This window comes from Sinohyriopsis cumingii, chromosome 12, assembly GCF_028554795.1.
Source record: "Sinohyriopsis cumingii isolate HCF-2022 chromosome 12, ASM2855479v2, whole genome shotgun sequence".
Taxonomy (NCBI): domain Eukaryota; kingdom Metazoa; phylum Mollusca; class Bivalvia; order Unionida; family Unionidae; genus Sinohyriopsis; species Sinohyriopsis cumingii.
This window is the reverse complement of record NC_142972.1, coordinates 114,384,657-114,403,370: the sequence shown is the minus strand read 5'-3', so window position 1 is coordinate 114,403,370 and position 18,714 is coordinate 114,384,657. Positions and strand designations below refer to the sequence as shown.

At 33.8% G+C, this 18,714-nt stretch overlaps 1 protein-coding gene across 7 annotated transcripts in view; it reads left to right on the top strand.

Moving 5' to 3' along the window:
* Positions 1–18,714, top strand: part of LOC149787281 (hemocyte protein-glutamine gamma-glutamyltransferase-like) — a 146,116-nt gene that overhangs the window by 90,893 nt on the left and 36,509 nt on the right. For all 7 annotated transcript variants that reach the window (XR_016425145.1, XR_016425144.1, XM_089977812.1 and 4 more), the window contains 4 exons: positions 1,696–1,870; positions 8,211–8,349; positions 10,744–10,847; positions 13,238–13,400. Coding sequence is in view for 5 of the 7 variants with exons in the window: in XM_089977812.1 (XP_089833938.1) it covers positions 1,696–1,870; positions 8,211–8,349; positions 10,744–10,847; positions 13,238–13,400 (581 nt within the window). In the remaining 2 variants the exon portion in view is untranslated. The remainder of the gene's footprint in view (positions 1–1,695; positions 1,871–8,210; positions 8,350–10,743; positions 10,848–13,237; positions 13,401–18,714) is intronic.

Here is an 18,714-nt window from a genome sequence, read left to right as displayed (position 1 = left end):
TTGTACACCAAGGATCTTTATACGATCATTCCACAGTAAGCTAGTATCCACTTGTACACCAATGATCTTTATACGATCATTCCACAGTAAGCTAGTATCCACTTGTACACCAAGGATCTTTATACGATCATTCGACAGTAAGCTATTATCCACTTGTACACCAAGGATCTAGATATGATCATTCGACAGTAAGCTATTATCCACTTGTACACCAAGTATCTAGATATGATCATTCCACAGCAAGGTATTATCCAATTGTACACCAAGTATCTAGATATGATTATTCCACAGTAAGCTATTATCCACTTGTACACCAAGTATCTAGATATGATCATTCCACAGCAAGGTATTATCCACTTGTACACCAAGGATCTAGATATGATCATTCTACATTATGGTATTATCCACTTGTGCACAAAGTATCTAGATATGATCATTCCACAGTAAGCTATTATTCACTTGTACACCGAGTATCTAGATATGATCATTCCACAGCAAGGTATTATCCAATTGTACATCAAGGATCTTGATATACTATTTACCTATAGTTAGTTATTAATACAAAAATCAATAACCACTACTTGAAATTGAAGAATGTTGCATTTTTATTGATGAGCATATGTTTGAGTTAAACATTTGGAGCTGAGTAAAGTTATATGATGGAGGGTTCAGGATCTGACTTCATCTGGCATAAAACTTTGCTTGACTTCAAACTTTACCCAAAAATTCTTACTAATCAGAAGGTGAAATTTTACATGTTGAGTATGATTCAAAAGCTGGAATAACATCTATTACTCTAAATGTTTAGTCAAGCTTTTTAATGACTGAGAAGCCTGTATTTAGTCAAGCTTTTTAATGACTGAGAAGCCTGTATTTAGTCAAGTTTTTTAATGACTGAGAAACCTGTATTTAGTCAAGCCTTTTAATGGCTGAATGTTTTAGCCCAAAACAATTTTTTACTGAGAGGTCTGTATTTAGTCAAGCTTGATGATGACTGAGAGGCCTGTATTTAGTCAAGATTTATCATCACTCAGAGACCTGTATTTAGTCAACATTATCATCACTCAGAGGCCTGTATTTAGTCAAACATTATCATGACTGAGAGGCCTGTATTTAGTCAAGATTTATCATCTCTCAGAGGCCTTCTAGTGCCAGAGAGTATTATGAACACATCAGGCTTCCTAACCTCAAGGCCTTACAGTACCAGATGGTATTAAGAACACATCAGGCTTCCTAACCTCAAGGCCTTATAGTGCCAGAGAGTATTAAGAATACTTGAGACTTCGTAACATCAGGATTATTCTTGACAAAAGAACCATTCAGCTCATTATTTTGTCATCCTCTTTGCATCAGTCAATATGAGGTTTACTGGTTTGCAAAAATGGATTATTCACCTGAACAAAGGTCAGTAATGGTATATTGGTTGAAGAGGGATGAAACCTTGAAAATGTTAACAAAAGAAACAATCTAAATTGCCTGTGATGTTAAAAACTAATTTTAAAGTATTACAACCTTCTAACTCTGAATGCACTTAACAACCTTCTGTCACCAAATCCTTGATATGTGTCTTGAAATGTATAATTTGAATATCTTTGCATAGAATAGTTCTGTATCTGAGTGATACATGTATTAATACCAATTCAGTGTTTCCAGAATTCCATAGATAACTAGTCCTGAAAATATTTACCATTTCAGGTGAACTCCCCTGATGATTCAGGTGTTTTGGCTGGAAATTGGTCAGGCAACTACACTGGAGGCACATCACCACTAGACTGGGCAGGCAGTGTGGCCATATTGGAGGAGTTTTACAAAACTAAATGCCCTGTCAAGTTTGGGCAGTGCTGGGTCTTCTCTGGACTTGTAACTACTGGTAACAGAAAGAGTTTTATGTATGCACTGTATATTATAGTAATTATCATAACCATTTTTGGAGGTGGTTATTTTTACTGCTTTGAAGTTTTAGAACCTGAAACCGAGGCCTCTGGCTCTACAACATCAACTTTGCAAATACCATTCATGAAACCCATAAGAAAATTGTAATTGTTTTTCTAAACTATAACAATTAAAATTTTCAAAATCACAAAACTCTGAATGAAAATGCTGTTACAACTCTATGGTCTTCAACTAAATAACAGAAAAGAGTGAAAACCAACACATTTTGCAAAATTCAGTAAACTTGTTTCCAAAGAACACAAAGTGAAAACTTAAAAAGAACTTACAGAAATGTGAATTAAAATCCCAAATAATCCTAAAAGTTCTATCACATGTCCAAATGTTTGAAGTTCCAATTGAATTCCTGTGGTATTCCAAATAAATTCTGATATTGAATGTGTTGATGTGCCTGTTGTCTCCAATCTGCTAATGTGCCAGTGGCCTGGAGTGTGGTAATGTGCTAAGAGTGTTTTGGCATATCACAATGATATAATCCAAAATGTTCTTGTCAGAATTCACTATAATTCCAAATTAATGTTCTAATCCAAGAATATTTTTGAGCACTTTGTAAATTCCAGTGATTAATAATTTAAATAAACAAATCCATCCAAATGAAAAACTGAACACAACAACCCCTCTACTTGACCTAAGTTGCAATTACCATTTTCTGAAAATACTCTGTCACTTAATGGAATTTTCCATTCAAAAAGTTTCTAAGTAAAGAATCTAGACAATAAATATGTTTATCATTAATAATGATCTGAATATTTAATCCACACTCATAGAAAAATATTATCTATATTTTATGTTGTTTACAAAATAAATGTTATGGGTCAGGTGCACCATGACCTTGAGTTTGGACAAAGTCAAGTACAAAACACAAATGTATATAACATATAATCATTAAGAAAAGACAACAAATAATCCAAACGAAATATACATAAGACTGCTTTTTCATTTGATCCCTTAACTGAGGTAATGTATGTAAACCATATTTTGAAATCATTTGCAGTTTCAGTTCACTAAATTCAATCTTTTGTTAATGAGTTTGTTTATCTTCATCTGAAGATCATATCTGTCTCCAGCTGACCAAAATATAGCCCAATTTCAGTACAGCATGTAAAACTCTAGCAATGTGCTACTTGAGACAAGATCATAGTAACTTGTTAGTGGCAATGGAATATAGATCAAATGAAGACTTCCATTTTTTAGATATATTTTATTTGTGTTTTCTAATGGGATGTGACTGAGTCATGAATTTTATAATGTGATCTATATTAAAATTCATGTATTTTTTTATATACATGTAGAGTACTTATCGGATTATAGATTGTCATCATTGTCATCATCATCATCATCATCAGTCCTGTTTTTTGGCAGACCATTAGGGCACCATACAAGACCAAACAACCAGCTTCCTCCATTCCTCTCCATTTTCCATCTTTCTCAGTGAGTCACTCAATGTCAAGCCTGTCCACTCTAGAATGTTATCTCCCTACTTTTTTATTTGCCTGCATCTCTTTCTTTTTCCTTGTACAGTGCCTTGCAGGATTGTCTTTGCAATTCCTGATGATCATGAGACATGCCCATACCACTGCAGTTTATGTTTTTTCACTGTGATCAGGTGGTCATCATGAGGCCTAATGGCTTGTCTTATCCTTTGCTGTATTTCTTCATTGGTGACATGGTTTTTGTATGTGACACTGAGGATCTTTTGGAAACATCTCATCTCTGTGGCCTGTATCCTTTTTTCTAAAAGTCAGCTGTTACGGTCCATGATTCGCAGGTGTAGAGAAATATGGAGATCACCAGTGAGTGTATCAGGTGAGTGTATCAGTCTGACCTTTGAACTTAGTGTGATGTTCTTGTCGTTCCAGATGGGCTTCAGTTTTGTCAGCGCTGCTGTTGTCTGTGCAATCTTAGAGTTACTTCAGGCTTCAATCCTTCATTTGTTACAGTTGCCCCCAAATACTTGAAGCTGTGGACTGTTTATAGCTTCGTACCTTGGACCCTGATGTCAACGCTGTTGCCCTTGATGTTGTTGGTCATCATTTTGGTCTTCTCTGCACTGATTTCCATGCCATAGGCTGCAGAGGTTTTGTTGAGGCTCTCTACTAAGCTAGTTAATTCTTGCTCATTTGCTGTTAGTCCATCAATGTCGTTAGCAAAACATAAGTTGGTGAATGTTCTGCCTCCAATGCTGACCACCCCTTCATGCTTTTCAAGCACATCTGCCATGATTCTCTGCAGGAAGATGTTGAATAGTGTGTGAGAGAGCAGACAGCCTTTTCTGACTCCGACTGTTGTTCTGAACCAGTCCCCTATGCTGCTGTTGAATTATACTGCACTGGTGGCCTTGTCTTAGAGGTGCTCTATTACTGTGATGAGGTTGGTATTGATGTTGTACAGTCTCATGGTCACCCACAAGGCTATATGCCCTACCCTGTCAAATGCCTTCTTGAAATCCATGAAGACGTGGTACAGATCTGGCAGGTGTTGGAGGTACTTCTCATACAATATTTTGAGGTTGAAGATCTGCTCTGTTGTGCTGCGCCCTGCTCTGAACCACGCCTGCTCCTCAGCAATGATCTTTTCAGCCTGTGGCTTTAGTCTATTCAGCAGTATCCTTAACATGATTTTACTTGGATTGCTTATAAGACTGATTGTACAGTGGTTTTGACACCGTTGCAAGTTGCTTTTCTTGGGGAAGGTGGTGATGATTGATTGGGTCCATGGCGATGGCCATACTCCTGTTTGCCAGATCTTGTTGCAGATGTTTGTGAGAGTGCTAATCATTGCTTCTCCCCCAGCTTGGATTAGTTCTGCTGGGATGTTGTCCACTCTTGCTGACTTCCTCTTTTTCAGTGATCTCACTGCACCTTCTACTTCTTCATGTAGGATAGAGTGGGTGTTGTTGTTAGTTGCTGGAGGGATGTTCAGTACCTCTGGATCTATTGTGGCTAAGTGTTTGTAAAGTTCTGTGCAGTACTCTGTCCATTTTTCCAGAATATCTTTTTCTTCTGTGAGTTAGTTTCCAGCTTTGTCCTGTAAGGAGGTAACCTGCTGCTGTTTTGTGCTTTTAGAACTTGGACCAGTTGGTATGCTTTCCTGCTGTTGTTCCTTTACAAGTTTCCCTCAGTGTCGTTGGACTGTTCTTCTGTCCAATTCTCTTTTGCTTTATTCATGCTTTTCTTGACTTCCCACCTGCTCTGCCTCTTCTGTATTGTTCTTTTTCTTCTTCAGTTCCTTCTTCTTGTCACATAAGTTCAGGACCTCAGCTGTGACCCAGAGGTTCTTGACTGGGTGATGTCTACCAAGGATCTCGCTGGCTGTTTCAGTCATTGCTGTATTGAAGTTGGTGATCAACTTGTTCATGTCAGTATTGTCAGCATCGAGGATGGTGAGCGGTGCAAATTTCCCACCAATCATTGCCCAGAAGGCCTTTGCTACTTTGGGATCCTTTAATTTCTTGAGATCAAATTTTATTTTTGTGTGGCTCTCTTTCTTGACCTTCTTTAGATGTAGCCTGAAGGTCATCATCACCAGATCATGGTCACTTCCTATGTCCGCTCTGGGAAAGCTTCTAGTCTTGGCAATGTTTACACTTGACTGTATGTGCCTCTTCACCATGATGTAGTCGATCTGACTGTGATGGTCTCTGCTTGGGCTGTGCCATGTCAGTCTTCTGGATACTTTGTGTTGGCCGAAGGTGTTTGCCAGCATAAGGTCATTATAACTAGCAAATTCCAGGAGCCTCAGTCCTCTCTCATTCATCTGTGCATTGCAGCAGTGCCCACATGTTCCTTTCTAGTTCATGCAAGCATCCTCACCTATCTTGGCATTCCAATCTCCTTGCACAATTATAGATTGTACTACACAAACATAAGTTGTCAATGTATAAGTGTATTTTAGACTAGTTTATCTTCATTTAATCAAAAACATGCATTTTTGTGCCCACTTTTATTAATCTTCTCCACCCACCATCATTTAGGTAAATGCATTTTCTTCAGCTGACTTGGTTGGTTATAATACGGTTCAGTCTATAAAATGGTCAGGACCGATGGACCCCAATAACTGTGTTAAAGTGAGGTCAAACTGTATTTATACTTCATGTATATGATACATGTATTTATACTTCATGTAAAGGATACATGTATTTATACTTCATGTAAAGGATACATGTTTTATACTTCATGTAAAGGATACATGTTTTATACTGCATGTAAATGATACATGTATTTATACTTCATGTAAAGGATACATGTATTTATAATTCATGTAAAAGATACAATTTATTCTTCATGTAAAGTATACATGTATTTATACTTCATATAAAGGATACATGTTTTTATACTTCATATAAAGGATACATGTTTTTATACTTCATATAAAGGATACATCTATTTATACTTCATATAAAGGATACATGTATGTATATGTCATGTAAAGGATACCTTTGTTTAAACTCCATGAATATGATACATGTATTTATACTACATGTAAATGATACATGTATTTATACTTCATATAAAGGATACATGTTTTTATACTTCATATAAAGGATACATCTATTTATACTTCATATAAAGGATACATGTATTTATATTTCATGTAAAGGATACCTTTGTTTGTACTCCATGTAAATGATACATGTATTTATACTGCATATAAATGATACATGTATTTATACTTCATATAAAGGATACATGTTTTTATACTTCATATAAAGGATACATGTATTTATTCTTCATGTAAAGGATACATGTATTTATATTGCATATAAATGATACATGTATTTATACTTCATATAGGATACATGTTTTTATACTTCATATAAAGGATACATGTATTTATTCTTCATGTAAAGGATACATGTATTTATACTTCATGTATATGATACATGTATTTATATTTCATGTAAAGGATACATATTTTTATACTTCATATAAAGGATACATCTATTTATACTTCATATAAAGGATACCTGTATTTATATTTCATGTAAAGGATACCTTTGTTTGCACTCCATGTAAATGATACATGTATTTATACTACATGTAAAGGATACATGTATTTATCTTTCATGTAAGGGATACATGCATGAAATTAGTAGAGGGTGCTTATTTGCATCTCAGATACATAAATGCTTTCAATTCTCTTTGCCTGGATAAAATACCACATTTATCCAACTTAAAAAAGTCTAGACCTACATCTGCCATTGCATAAAACACCAAATGAAGACCAATGGTCATCTAGATCTGCCATTGCATTAAACACCAAATGAAGATCAATGGTCATCTAGATCTGCCATTGCATTAAACACCAAATGAAGATCAATGGTCATCCTGATCTGCCATTAAGCACCAACTGATGACCCAAGGTCATTCAGTTTTGTTCTAAATTATAAAAAAGCCTTGATCAGCTAGACTATAAGCATGACTCCTTGAAATCTTTGCGATATGATGGTCTGGTAAAAAATCTTTTCTTGTAACACCAGAATGAGGCTCTCTCAATATTTGGAAAGTGATTTGATTGGTTGATGGGATGGGGTGGTGTAGTATGTCATTGTGACGATGAGATGATGTTATGTTTTGCAAAAACATTGACAGTTTCATTGGTTGATTGAGATACTGAGACACATCTCCTGTCTCCTTCATCAGCATCCTTTTAAAAAAGAATGCTTAATGATATTATTTTAAGCCTACAATAGAAATGTTGTCTTAAATGGGTACAGAAAGTACGTGCAGATAATCCTACAATAGAAATGTTGTCTTAAATGGTTACAGAAGGTATGTGTAGATAATCCTACAATAGAAATGTTGTCTTGAATGGTCACAGAAAGTATGTCTAGATAAGCTAACAATTGAAATGTTGTCTTGAATGGTCACATAAAGTCTGTCATGATAAACATATAACAAAAATGTTGTCTTGCATGGTCACAGAAAGTATGTCTAGTTAAGCTAACAATAGAATCTTTGTCTTGAAAGGTCACAGAAAGTATGTCTAAATAATAATACAATAGAAATGTTGTCTTGAATGGTCACAGAAAGTATGTCTAAATAATCCTACAATAGATTTGTTGTCTTGAATGTCACAGAAAGTATGTCTAGATAAGCTAACAATTGAAACGTTGTGGTTAATGGTCACAGAAATTATGTCTAGAAAAGCTAACAATAGAAACTTTGCCTTGCATGGTCACAGAAAGTGTATAGAAAAGAGAGAAATATCTTCGTAGTTCTGTATAAAGGTCAAACCAAGCACCTTCTTTTGCATTCCAGTGTGTCGGACTCTGGGAATACCTGCCAGAAGCGTGACCAACTTTTCATCAGCTCATGACTCAGATGGTAGCGTTTCTATAGATGTCTACATAAACAAGGACATGGAAACCTTGGATCACATGAGCAGTGATTCTATCTGGTACAAAAATAATTAACTTGTCTGTAAAGGACACTCATTCATCGGACCACAAAAATGCCCTTTATTGGCAGGTGGTGTTCATAAAGAGGTTTGAAAATAATTTTAAAAATATTTCTTTAAAAAGGGACTGTTAAATGTTGCCTTTTACTACAGGTATATATAGATCTGATGACAAATATAGGATGCATGTTCAAAAAGTTACGATTAAAAACCTCCATGAAAGTATTATATCAGTCTCTTTTTGTATCACTTGTGACAATGTAGCTGGCGTCAACTTTTGGTTTTAATTTGTTTTTTAATATCTCCTGTTTTCATCAGTGGATGAGTACCATACTTTGCTCACAAATGTATCAGGAAGAAAGGAGTATCCTTAGAAACTGATGGCCAAGGAGATTGAAGATCAAGGTGACAAGAAGCAATTGTTTAAGTTTTGGTGGGTGGTAAATGGTTAAGATTTTGGATCTAGCATTTTTATGTCTATTATTGCAACAATTAATTAGGATGAATTTTTATCAGACAATGTACAGATGTTTACGATTGAATATAAGCTACTGGTATGAAAGTCAAAAGGTCAAGGACATTGTGGTTGGATTATATGAATTTATGTTAGAAAAAAACGTGTATCATGTGTCTGTGGATAGACAATGGACATCCAACCAGATTCACCAGTGAACATAATGCATTATTGATGATGATAGATCTGTTTGTTAAAGTTCAAGGTCACAGTGTATTTTGAGGTATATGGTTAAAACTAGCATGAAGTGGCTTTATCTTCTGTTTCCATACATGCGGTGTTATCAGGTTTATCACATGTCAGCAGAGGAAATGGGTAACTAAAATGTTCAGAGTTACAAAGGAAACAGCAACATCATCACAGGCAAGATGATAAATTCATGTACTTTTTTTAAAATTAAGGACACAGATTTACTATGGACAGAGGACACAATTTATCACAATAGTCTATTTGCACTGCATGGAATGGACATTGTAGTATGACATAAATGATAAATATAAAATTTGTCTAATTATCATGACCCTGATAATACTTCATGATAATCCCTCAACTCCATTATATAAAATATCTCATGTCCAGTATTTTTATGTCTTTTTATTCATTACTCAATTTGTCCTTCAGTTGGTCACACACCTTTTCCTCTATCCATCCATTTGTCTCTCAGTCTATCAGACAACCTTTCATCTATCCACCCATTTGTATTTCAGTCTGTCACACAACCTTTCATCTATCCATCCATTTGTCTCTCATTCTGTCACACAAACTTTCATCTATCCATCCAGATCTCATACAGTAGTGTAATTTTTCCTCATTAAAATCCTAGCCAGATCTTGCCCAGTTTGAGTACACAATTTTCCATGATTGACATCCCAGCCAGATCTCATACAGCAGTATCATTTTCCATGATTGAAGTCTCGGTGAGATCTCATACAGTGATGTCATTTCCCATAATTGAAATCTGAGCCAGATCTCACACAATAGCATCATTTTTCCATTACTGATATCCTAGTCAGATCTCATACAGTAGTGTCATGTTCCATTATTGAAATCCTAGCCAGATCCCACACAGTAGTATAATTTTCCATTATTGAAATCCCAGCCAGATCTCACCACAATATCATCATTTTCATTATTGAAATCCTAGCCAGATCTCACACAATAGCATCATTTTTCCATTATTGATATCCTAGTCAGATCTCATACAGTAGTGTAATTTTTCCTTATTGAAATCCTAGCCAGATCTTGCCCAGTTTGAGTACACATGTGACTCTCACTTGTATACTTGTTGGAAGGAATATGATGGACAAAATGATTATTTCTGAGTTAGTATCTAAGAACTTGATCAGGAATAAACACAGACTGGGGTATTTATGAATATGAGGCATCGCATTTCTTTTTAATGATCAGCCATTTTGTCCAATCAGATACAGACATACGGAATCAAAAAATCAAACAACATTTCAAGTTTCTGAAGGATATCTTTATTTCTATAAATGTAACTGTTTGATAATCTTGAAAATAAGATTAAATTAAAATGAAAAGTATGAATATTTTATGTACATTAATAATTTTAATTTTTGTTTTTGTTCTCATTTTTTTGTACTTTATGATGCCATCCCATGCATATGCAATGCCTATACATATGCTGAATTCCATCCTGACACATTTTTTGTATTGTGTACAAAATTCTTTACAATTTTAATGTCATTCTTTCTTTGTCATTAGGAAATCATGTTGTCATCTGTGTTTTCATTAGTTTGTTATACATTTTACTGCCTTAAATATAAATTTGTAACCAATCAGAAAGATTTTTGCATTCATATGCTAGGTGGAAAGCCAGTTCGATACATTTGTGTGATTAAAGAATTTATGTATGTCAGGAATTTCCATGTGTGGAATGATGTGTGGATGGCTAGACCAGATCTGCCAGATGGCTATGGAGGCTGGCAAGCTATTGATGCAACTCCCCAAGAGACCAGTGAAGGTAAAGCAAAATTGTTAATAAAATTTAGACACTATTTTTAATGTTGGTCATTTCAAGTTAGTCATGTACAAAGTAATGCATTATTTGAACTTAAAGATAGATATAGAAGTCAGTCATGTATGAAGTAATACATTATTTGAACTTAAAGATAGATATAGAAGTCAGTCATGTATGAAGTAATACATTATTTGAACTTAAAGATAGATATAGAAGTCAGTCATGTATGAAGTAATACATTATTTGAACTTAAAGATAGATATATAGAAGTCAGTCATGTATGAAGTAATACATTATTTGAACTTAAAGATATATATAGAAGTCAGTCATGTATGAAGTAATACATTATTTGAACTTAAAGATATATATAGAAGTCAGTCATGTATGAAGTAATACATTATTTGAACTTAACAGTAGATATAGAAGTCAGTCATGTATGAAGTAATACATTATTTGAACTCAAAGATATATATATAGAAGTCAGTCATGTATGAAGTAATACATTATTTGAACTTAAAGATATATATAGAAGTCAGTCATGTATGAAGTAATACATTATTTGAACTTAAAGATATATATAGAAGTCAGTCATGTATGAAGTAATACATTATTTGAACTTAAAGATAGATATAGAAGTCAGTCATGTATGAAGTAATGCATTATTTGAACTTAAAGATAGATATAGAAGTCAGTCATGTATGAAGTAATACATTATTTGAACTTAAAGATAGATATATAGAAGTCAGTCATGTATGAAGTAATACATTATTTGAACTTAAAGATATATATAGAAGTCAGTCATGTATGAAGTAATACATTTTTTGAACTTAAAGATAAATATAGAAGTCAGTCATGTATGAAGTAATACATTATTTGAACTCAAAGATATATATATAGAAGTCAGTCAATTATGAAGTAATACATTATTTGAACTTAACAGTAGATATAGAAGTCAGTCAAGTATGAAGCAATACATTATTTGAACTTAAAGATAGATATAGAAGTCAGTCATGTATGAAGTAATACATTTTTTGAACTTAAAGATAGATATAGAAGTCAGTCATATATGAAGTAATACATTAATTGAACTTGAAGATAGATATAGAAGTCAGTCATGTATCTAAGTAATGTATGAAGTAATACATTATTTGAACTTAACAGTAGATATATAAAATGGTTATCAATACAAATGACTTAATGAGCAAATAACATTTTAATATGAGATGAAATTGGGTTCCTGTGTGAGTAAAGTATATAGATGAATAATATAAGATTGGCATAAACTTACAGAAAATTATATTAATATAATATTGTTATGTATATTTGATTTAATTTATATTTGATTTTACTTAATTGTTTGTTTGTAAGTTTGATTTTTTAAAATTCCATTAGATGTTATTGTAATGTAACTTTATTTACTGGATTTGATATTGTTCAGTTCTGACTGTTTTTGATGTAAACAACTAATAACAGAAACTTTGTATCTAATGCTGACCTAGTTCTTGACCTTGATTCAGAACCAGTAAGAGCTGAAGTAAACAACTTTGTTTTATTTTTTTTATTCTTTCTCAGAGTAAGATTCATAAATTGGAATTTAGGCCATACTTGGAGTACACGACAAATAACATGTAGCAATTGTTACAAACTCTGTTTTTTTTCCAGAGGATTGACCCACATCCGGGCATCTGTTTTGCATCGTAGCTAGATTTATTATTGATGTTTTGAGAAATAATAGTCATTAGTGCCTTAACACTTGAGAAGTTAAAGTGTTTTTATGTTGTGACCAGTTTTCAGGCTAATAATTTTGCTTAATTTAATTTATTTGGATTACAAGTTTGTTTTCCCTGGAAATACTAGTGCTCTAAATTAATTCTTGGACAAGGACAGTTATCAAAATTTACACAGAATTCAAACACTGGAATATTATATTCTGTGATTCAACAAAGAACTGTTGACACATCAGTACAATGCTGACCACAGCATGTGTCATCACCTTCCATTTTGGATTTCATTGGGATTTGAACTCAGTTTCATTAGGACTTTTTATTACTAGGACTTCTATTTTTTAATTCTTGGATTATTCTGGGATTTGATTCATAGAACCATAAGTTCTTTTTCTCATTTTTACCTTGTTTTTCAAGGGAAATAAATTATTTGTTAAATTTTACAATGCTTGATGACTTTACTTTTTTCTTGTTATGTTTTATAAGAGCCTAAACAAGTAGCTATATACAAAAGAAAAATATTTTGTGTTTCAAGATATTGTTTAGAATTTTCTTGATACAAGATTGATAATTGTTATAGTGGATGAGATTACAGGAGTGTTTTGCATGGATACAGTATTTGTATTTTACAGGAGTGTTTTGCATGGATACAGTATTTGTATTTTACAGGAGTGTTTTGCATGGGTCCCGTATCAGTCAAGGCAATTAAAAATGGTGAGCTGTATCTTCCCTATGATGGACCATTCTGCTTCGGAGAGGTCAATGCCGACAAAGTTATTTGGATGGTCAAGGAAGATGGTAGTCTGGAGATCTATGCAGTCAGGGAAAATGTGTAAATATGGATTTTAACATTTGTAATGTAGAGTTTACAGATTTTACATATCATACAAGAATTTTTATATCAGTGTTTTCAGTATTTCACAAAACTGTATCATGTTTTCAGCATAAAAACCCTTTCACATTTTCAACATAAACCTGTTTCACATTTTCAACATAAACCTGTTTCACATTTTTCAGTATAAACCTGTTTCACATTTTGAGTATTCATAGGAGTCAACCCCTTGAGATGAAAACCTGTATGTCAGACCAATAGAAACCTTATAAAGACCAAAAAAACCTTACATGAAAAATTGTATTCATACATTATATAAGATCAACAGTTTTAAAACAACAAATGCTATACACAAAGTATTTTTACACCTATTTACATAATTATTTCCATTTCTGAAACTTTATTTCATTCTTTTTACTTATAACACTATCATCTTCCTGCTTTGGCTGAGCAAAGAAGATTTTGATGGATGCTCCCTTCTTCATTTCAAACTTTCTTTCATGCAGTTTTGTCCTGAAGTGTTCCTCCAGATCACATATGCCCGATGCCATCACTTTAATGTCTTTACAGCATATTTTACAAAAATTATGGGAAGATCCTAACTTTGATGCATCTACAATGCCAGAGAAGACTTGAATCCAGTCAGCCTGAAACATGCCATGACCTCGGTCAGTGTCTTCAGGCTTGCATTTCTTTGAGTTAGGCTCAGCCATTTGATGAATGGAATATTTCAACTAGATGAGAGAAATAAAAAAAAATTTTGTAACAAATTTAGATTTGACATGTGATAGAGGAAGATCTCCCGATTACAAATGTGTTATGAATTTATATTTTTCCCCATAAACCCCAAGATATTACGCCAGGAGCTATCCACAAATTGAAATCTAAAAATAAAAAAATTGACAAAGTAGCAGTCCAGAAGTTTATACCATGTAAGCTGTTGATCATTTCTATTAAAATTGCATATCTGGTGTTTGAAAACTTATGAATTTGCTATATGGTGTGCTGATTTTGGTCAAAAACTTGATATAAATTGGCAGTGTTACATATTTTCGAGCCATGAGAATGAAATCACTCAGTATATGTACAATATCCGTCATTATGGCAATGCATCTTCCTGTTTGCATTATTTATCTGACAAACTTAACTCAAAACTATGACAGCACAATAAAATGCTGGTGATAAATTCAGCAGACTGTTTATTTTTAATTAGTATATTGTTAAAATTTTTAAATAATTAACTTTATCTCCACACAGAAAAGTCAGACAAATTACGGTTACAACAACATCATGAACATGACTGCCACACTATGTCAAGTATGAAAATTGATGTAAACTTTATGCATTTGATAGTAATAAGTAGAAATAATAAAATAATAATGTATACAATAAAACAAACATACTTATTACACAGGTATTTAGTCAATATTAGAAATCCAAATGAGCGTCAAATATCAGAGCGATAAATGATAAAATCTTCACACACAGGAGTTGAACCATGAAATGAAACTGGTTTCATTATCAAAGGAAAAGCATGGTTTTGAGTATGATTTGAGTGGTTGTTTTGGGCCACCCTGATATCATTGAATTCTCGGTCTAAAAAAATTATGTCCAGAGTTCCATATGCACACAAAATGAAGAACAAAAATTGTGTATGATAAAACAGTACAAAACAGTTGTACGGCTGTACACTGATGAAAATGGAAAAAACATACAAATTATGGGTAAACCCTACAAATTGACACCTATGAGTATTAGACAAAACCAAGGTCAGAGATTAATGCAGTGTAAACATTTTTCATTTTAGCTCGTTAACTCCAAAGCCCTTGGAAATACCAGTAGAGGCTGAAACTTGGTGTACTTATGTTTCTTTCTCAAAAACATTATTGGATCATAATACATTAGAAAATCTTACACTGCCTTGCGCACCCAAGCAAAAAGGAAATGGCAACCTGGTCTTTTGTCTTGTTTTAGCACGAAAAGTACTAAAACATCTTTTGTTTGCATAGGTGGCGCTCACCAGATAATATGTACTTTTGAGAGAGTGACGTATGTAAGGTGAAGTAGTTCGCATTTAAAACATGCACAGTGGAGAGAATGTTTGCATACCTCTATGCTACATTAATGTAATGTGGATGATATTTCTTTTGGATATTGTACTTTTGGAAATTTTACATGATTTAAGCACATTGCTAACTAAAATGACTGCTCCCTTGTGTTGAAAAATCAGTCTGAATTAGTCTAAAGTACACTATACATAGCAGCTATTAAAATAGGGAAAATGAATTTTGCCAGACTAGACAATACCAGCTTCTGAAAGTGCAATGAATGAATTACCAAATATATAAAATGTAAAAAATGTTATTGGCTCTTTTCTATACAATTGACCTCTGAAGTTCAGGAAGTGAAAATGACCAAGTAGAGCTAGCACTTTTTTGAAAGGTGCACATCTGAAGTAAGGCCAAGCTGTATACTCTATAACCCATATTACACCTATTAATCATACACCAAAATAAAGGGAATTAAAGGTTCTTTGCATTATACCTAAGATATACAAGGTCTTTTTTAAATAGCCAGTATAACCAGTGAGGAAAGCCGGGGAAATTCTTTTTCTTTAAAATCCTAACCCTACGCAAAATGCGAAACTGTATAGCGCCACCTTAAAGAAAATATAAAAATGTTTGCAATTATTTTTTTTATTTTCATATAATTATGTATGATGTTCTGAATAAAATGGTACATTCATATTGATGTTAAGCATGAAAATAAGCTAATTATGATCATTTTTCTCTTGCTTACATAATTTGCCATGCGGTATGTTTGTGTGAGTAGTGACCTTAATTATGGGGAAATTAGAAGTCTTAGAATATAGGAATAGAGTCAACTTAAATTTAAAACTGTTGCAATAAGTGACAGAAATATATGGTGAAAATGTTTCTTTTCATTTATTTGCAATGAAATAAAAAAATAAATGAAGAGAAAGTGAATTTGCTTCTCCCATATTAAACAATAGGCACTTTTTTGAAAGGTGCACATTTGAAGTAAGGCCAAGCTGTATACTCTATAACCCATAGTACACCCATCAATCATACACCAAAATAAAGGGAATTAAAGGTTCTTTGCATTATACCTAAGATATACAAGGTCTTTTTTAAATAGCCAGTATAACCAGTGAGGAAAGCCGGGGACATTCTTTTTCTTTAAATTCCCAACCCTATGCAAAATGTGAAACTGTATAGCGCCACCTTAAGTAGAAGTCAGATAAGAGTGGTTTCCCTTTATTAATTATTACTACAACTCATGCTTGATCATCATGTTCTCTCATCCTGGCAAATCAGTCTTTTATCTTAACACCACAGTCTTTACTCTTTGCAAATCAGTATTCTATCTTTACCCCATTGTCTTCCTTGGACCTTTCTTCCAAAATCACTTTCAGGACTCTGTTAACTGCATTGAAGTTGTACAGTATAATGAGATCCCTTGCTCTTACTGATCCCTGATGGCCATAGTGGTTAGAGCATCTGCATTGGATGATGGAGGTTTCAGGTTCAAGCCCCAGCCAATTCATACCAAAGACTTATAAAAATGGTATTCTGCCTCACATGGCACTCATCATTAAGAGGTTAGTGTTAGGACAAAATCAACATGGTGTCAAGGTAATGTGACTGGGTGGGACATAATGCTACATGTCTGTGGCATGATGCTCTGGTGCTAGACATCACTATAAACTGCCACACTGCACACATGATAGCAATGTGGCTCAAACTGAAAAAGCTATGTTGAAAATAAAAATAAACCACCCACAAACCACACTTGTTCTTATTGTTCAAAGGGATGCTTTCATTAAGGCTCTTTCAACCTGGAACAGTTGGCTTATTCATTCAGCTTACAAGCAATTAATCCAAGATCAGAGAAACTTTTCACACATCTTTGCTCATTGGGTTATGATAGATGGCACCAGCATAGCATTTGAGCAAAACTCTTCCCTGAAACTTTCATTACTGATGCAACATTCCCAAGCATATGTTTTAAATATTTGACATGTGTTTCCTTTATCTTTTATTTTATATACCTTTCACACAATCTTGACATTTCTGCTTTTATATTTTATCTTGTACTTCATTTATTTGGAAGAATTTATCTTGCTAAAGTTACTATTTTCTTTATGTTCACTAATTTAAAACTTAACCTTTAGTATGCATCATATAGTGGCATCTGTACTGATGTACCATAAAAGACAACTACACGCATAGTACATGTTGCTTATCAAGGCAAGAGTTTTATCTTTAAACAAGGTCACTGTTTTATCTATAAACAAGGTCACAGATCACTGTTCATGCTCACTATAGTTAGGATCATTCTTCATGACCAAGTTCATATTCAGTGTTCATGCTCACTATAGTTTGGATCATTCTTCATGGCCAAGTTCATACTCAGTGTTCATGCTCACTATAGTTTGGATCATTCTTCATAGTCATTTTCATACTCAGTGTTCATGCTCACTATAGTTAGAGCCATTCTTCATGTCCATTTTCATGCTCAGTGTTCTTGCTCACTATATGTAGGGTCATCATGGCCAAGTTTGTATTCAGTATTCATGCTCACTATAGTTTGGATCATTCTTCATGGCCAAGTTCATACTCAGTGCTCATGCTCACTATAGTTTGGATCATTCTTCATAGTCATTTTCATACTCAGTGTTCATGCTCACTATAGTTAGAGCCATTCTTCATGTCCATTTTCATGCTCAGTGTTCTTGCTCACTATATGTAGGGTCATCATGGCCAAGTTTGTATTCAGTATTCATGCTCACTATAGTTTGGATCATTCTTCATGGCCAAGTTCATACTCAGCATTCATGCTCACTATAGTTTCGATCATTCTTCATGGCCAAGTTCATACTCAGTGCTCATGCTCACTATAGTTTCGATCATTCTTCATGGCCAAGTTCATACTCAGTGCTCATGCTCACTATAGTTTTGATCATTCTTCATGGCCAAGTTCATACTCAGTGTTCATGCTCACTATAGTTTTGATCATTCTTCATGGCCAAGTTCATACTCAGCATTCATGCTCACTACAGTTTGGATCATTCTTCATGGCCAAGTTCATACTCAGTATTCATGCTCACTATAGTTTGGATCATTCTTCATGGCCAAGTTTACATTCAGTGTTTATGCTCACTATAGTTAGGGTGATTTCATCATGGTGAAGTTTATACTCAGTGTTATTTCCTTGTCTGCCTTTTAAAATGTCAGCTCTGTTTCAAATTTATCAAATGCACTACCTAATAAATTGGTTTGATTTATTTCAA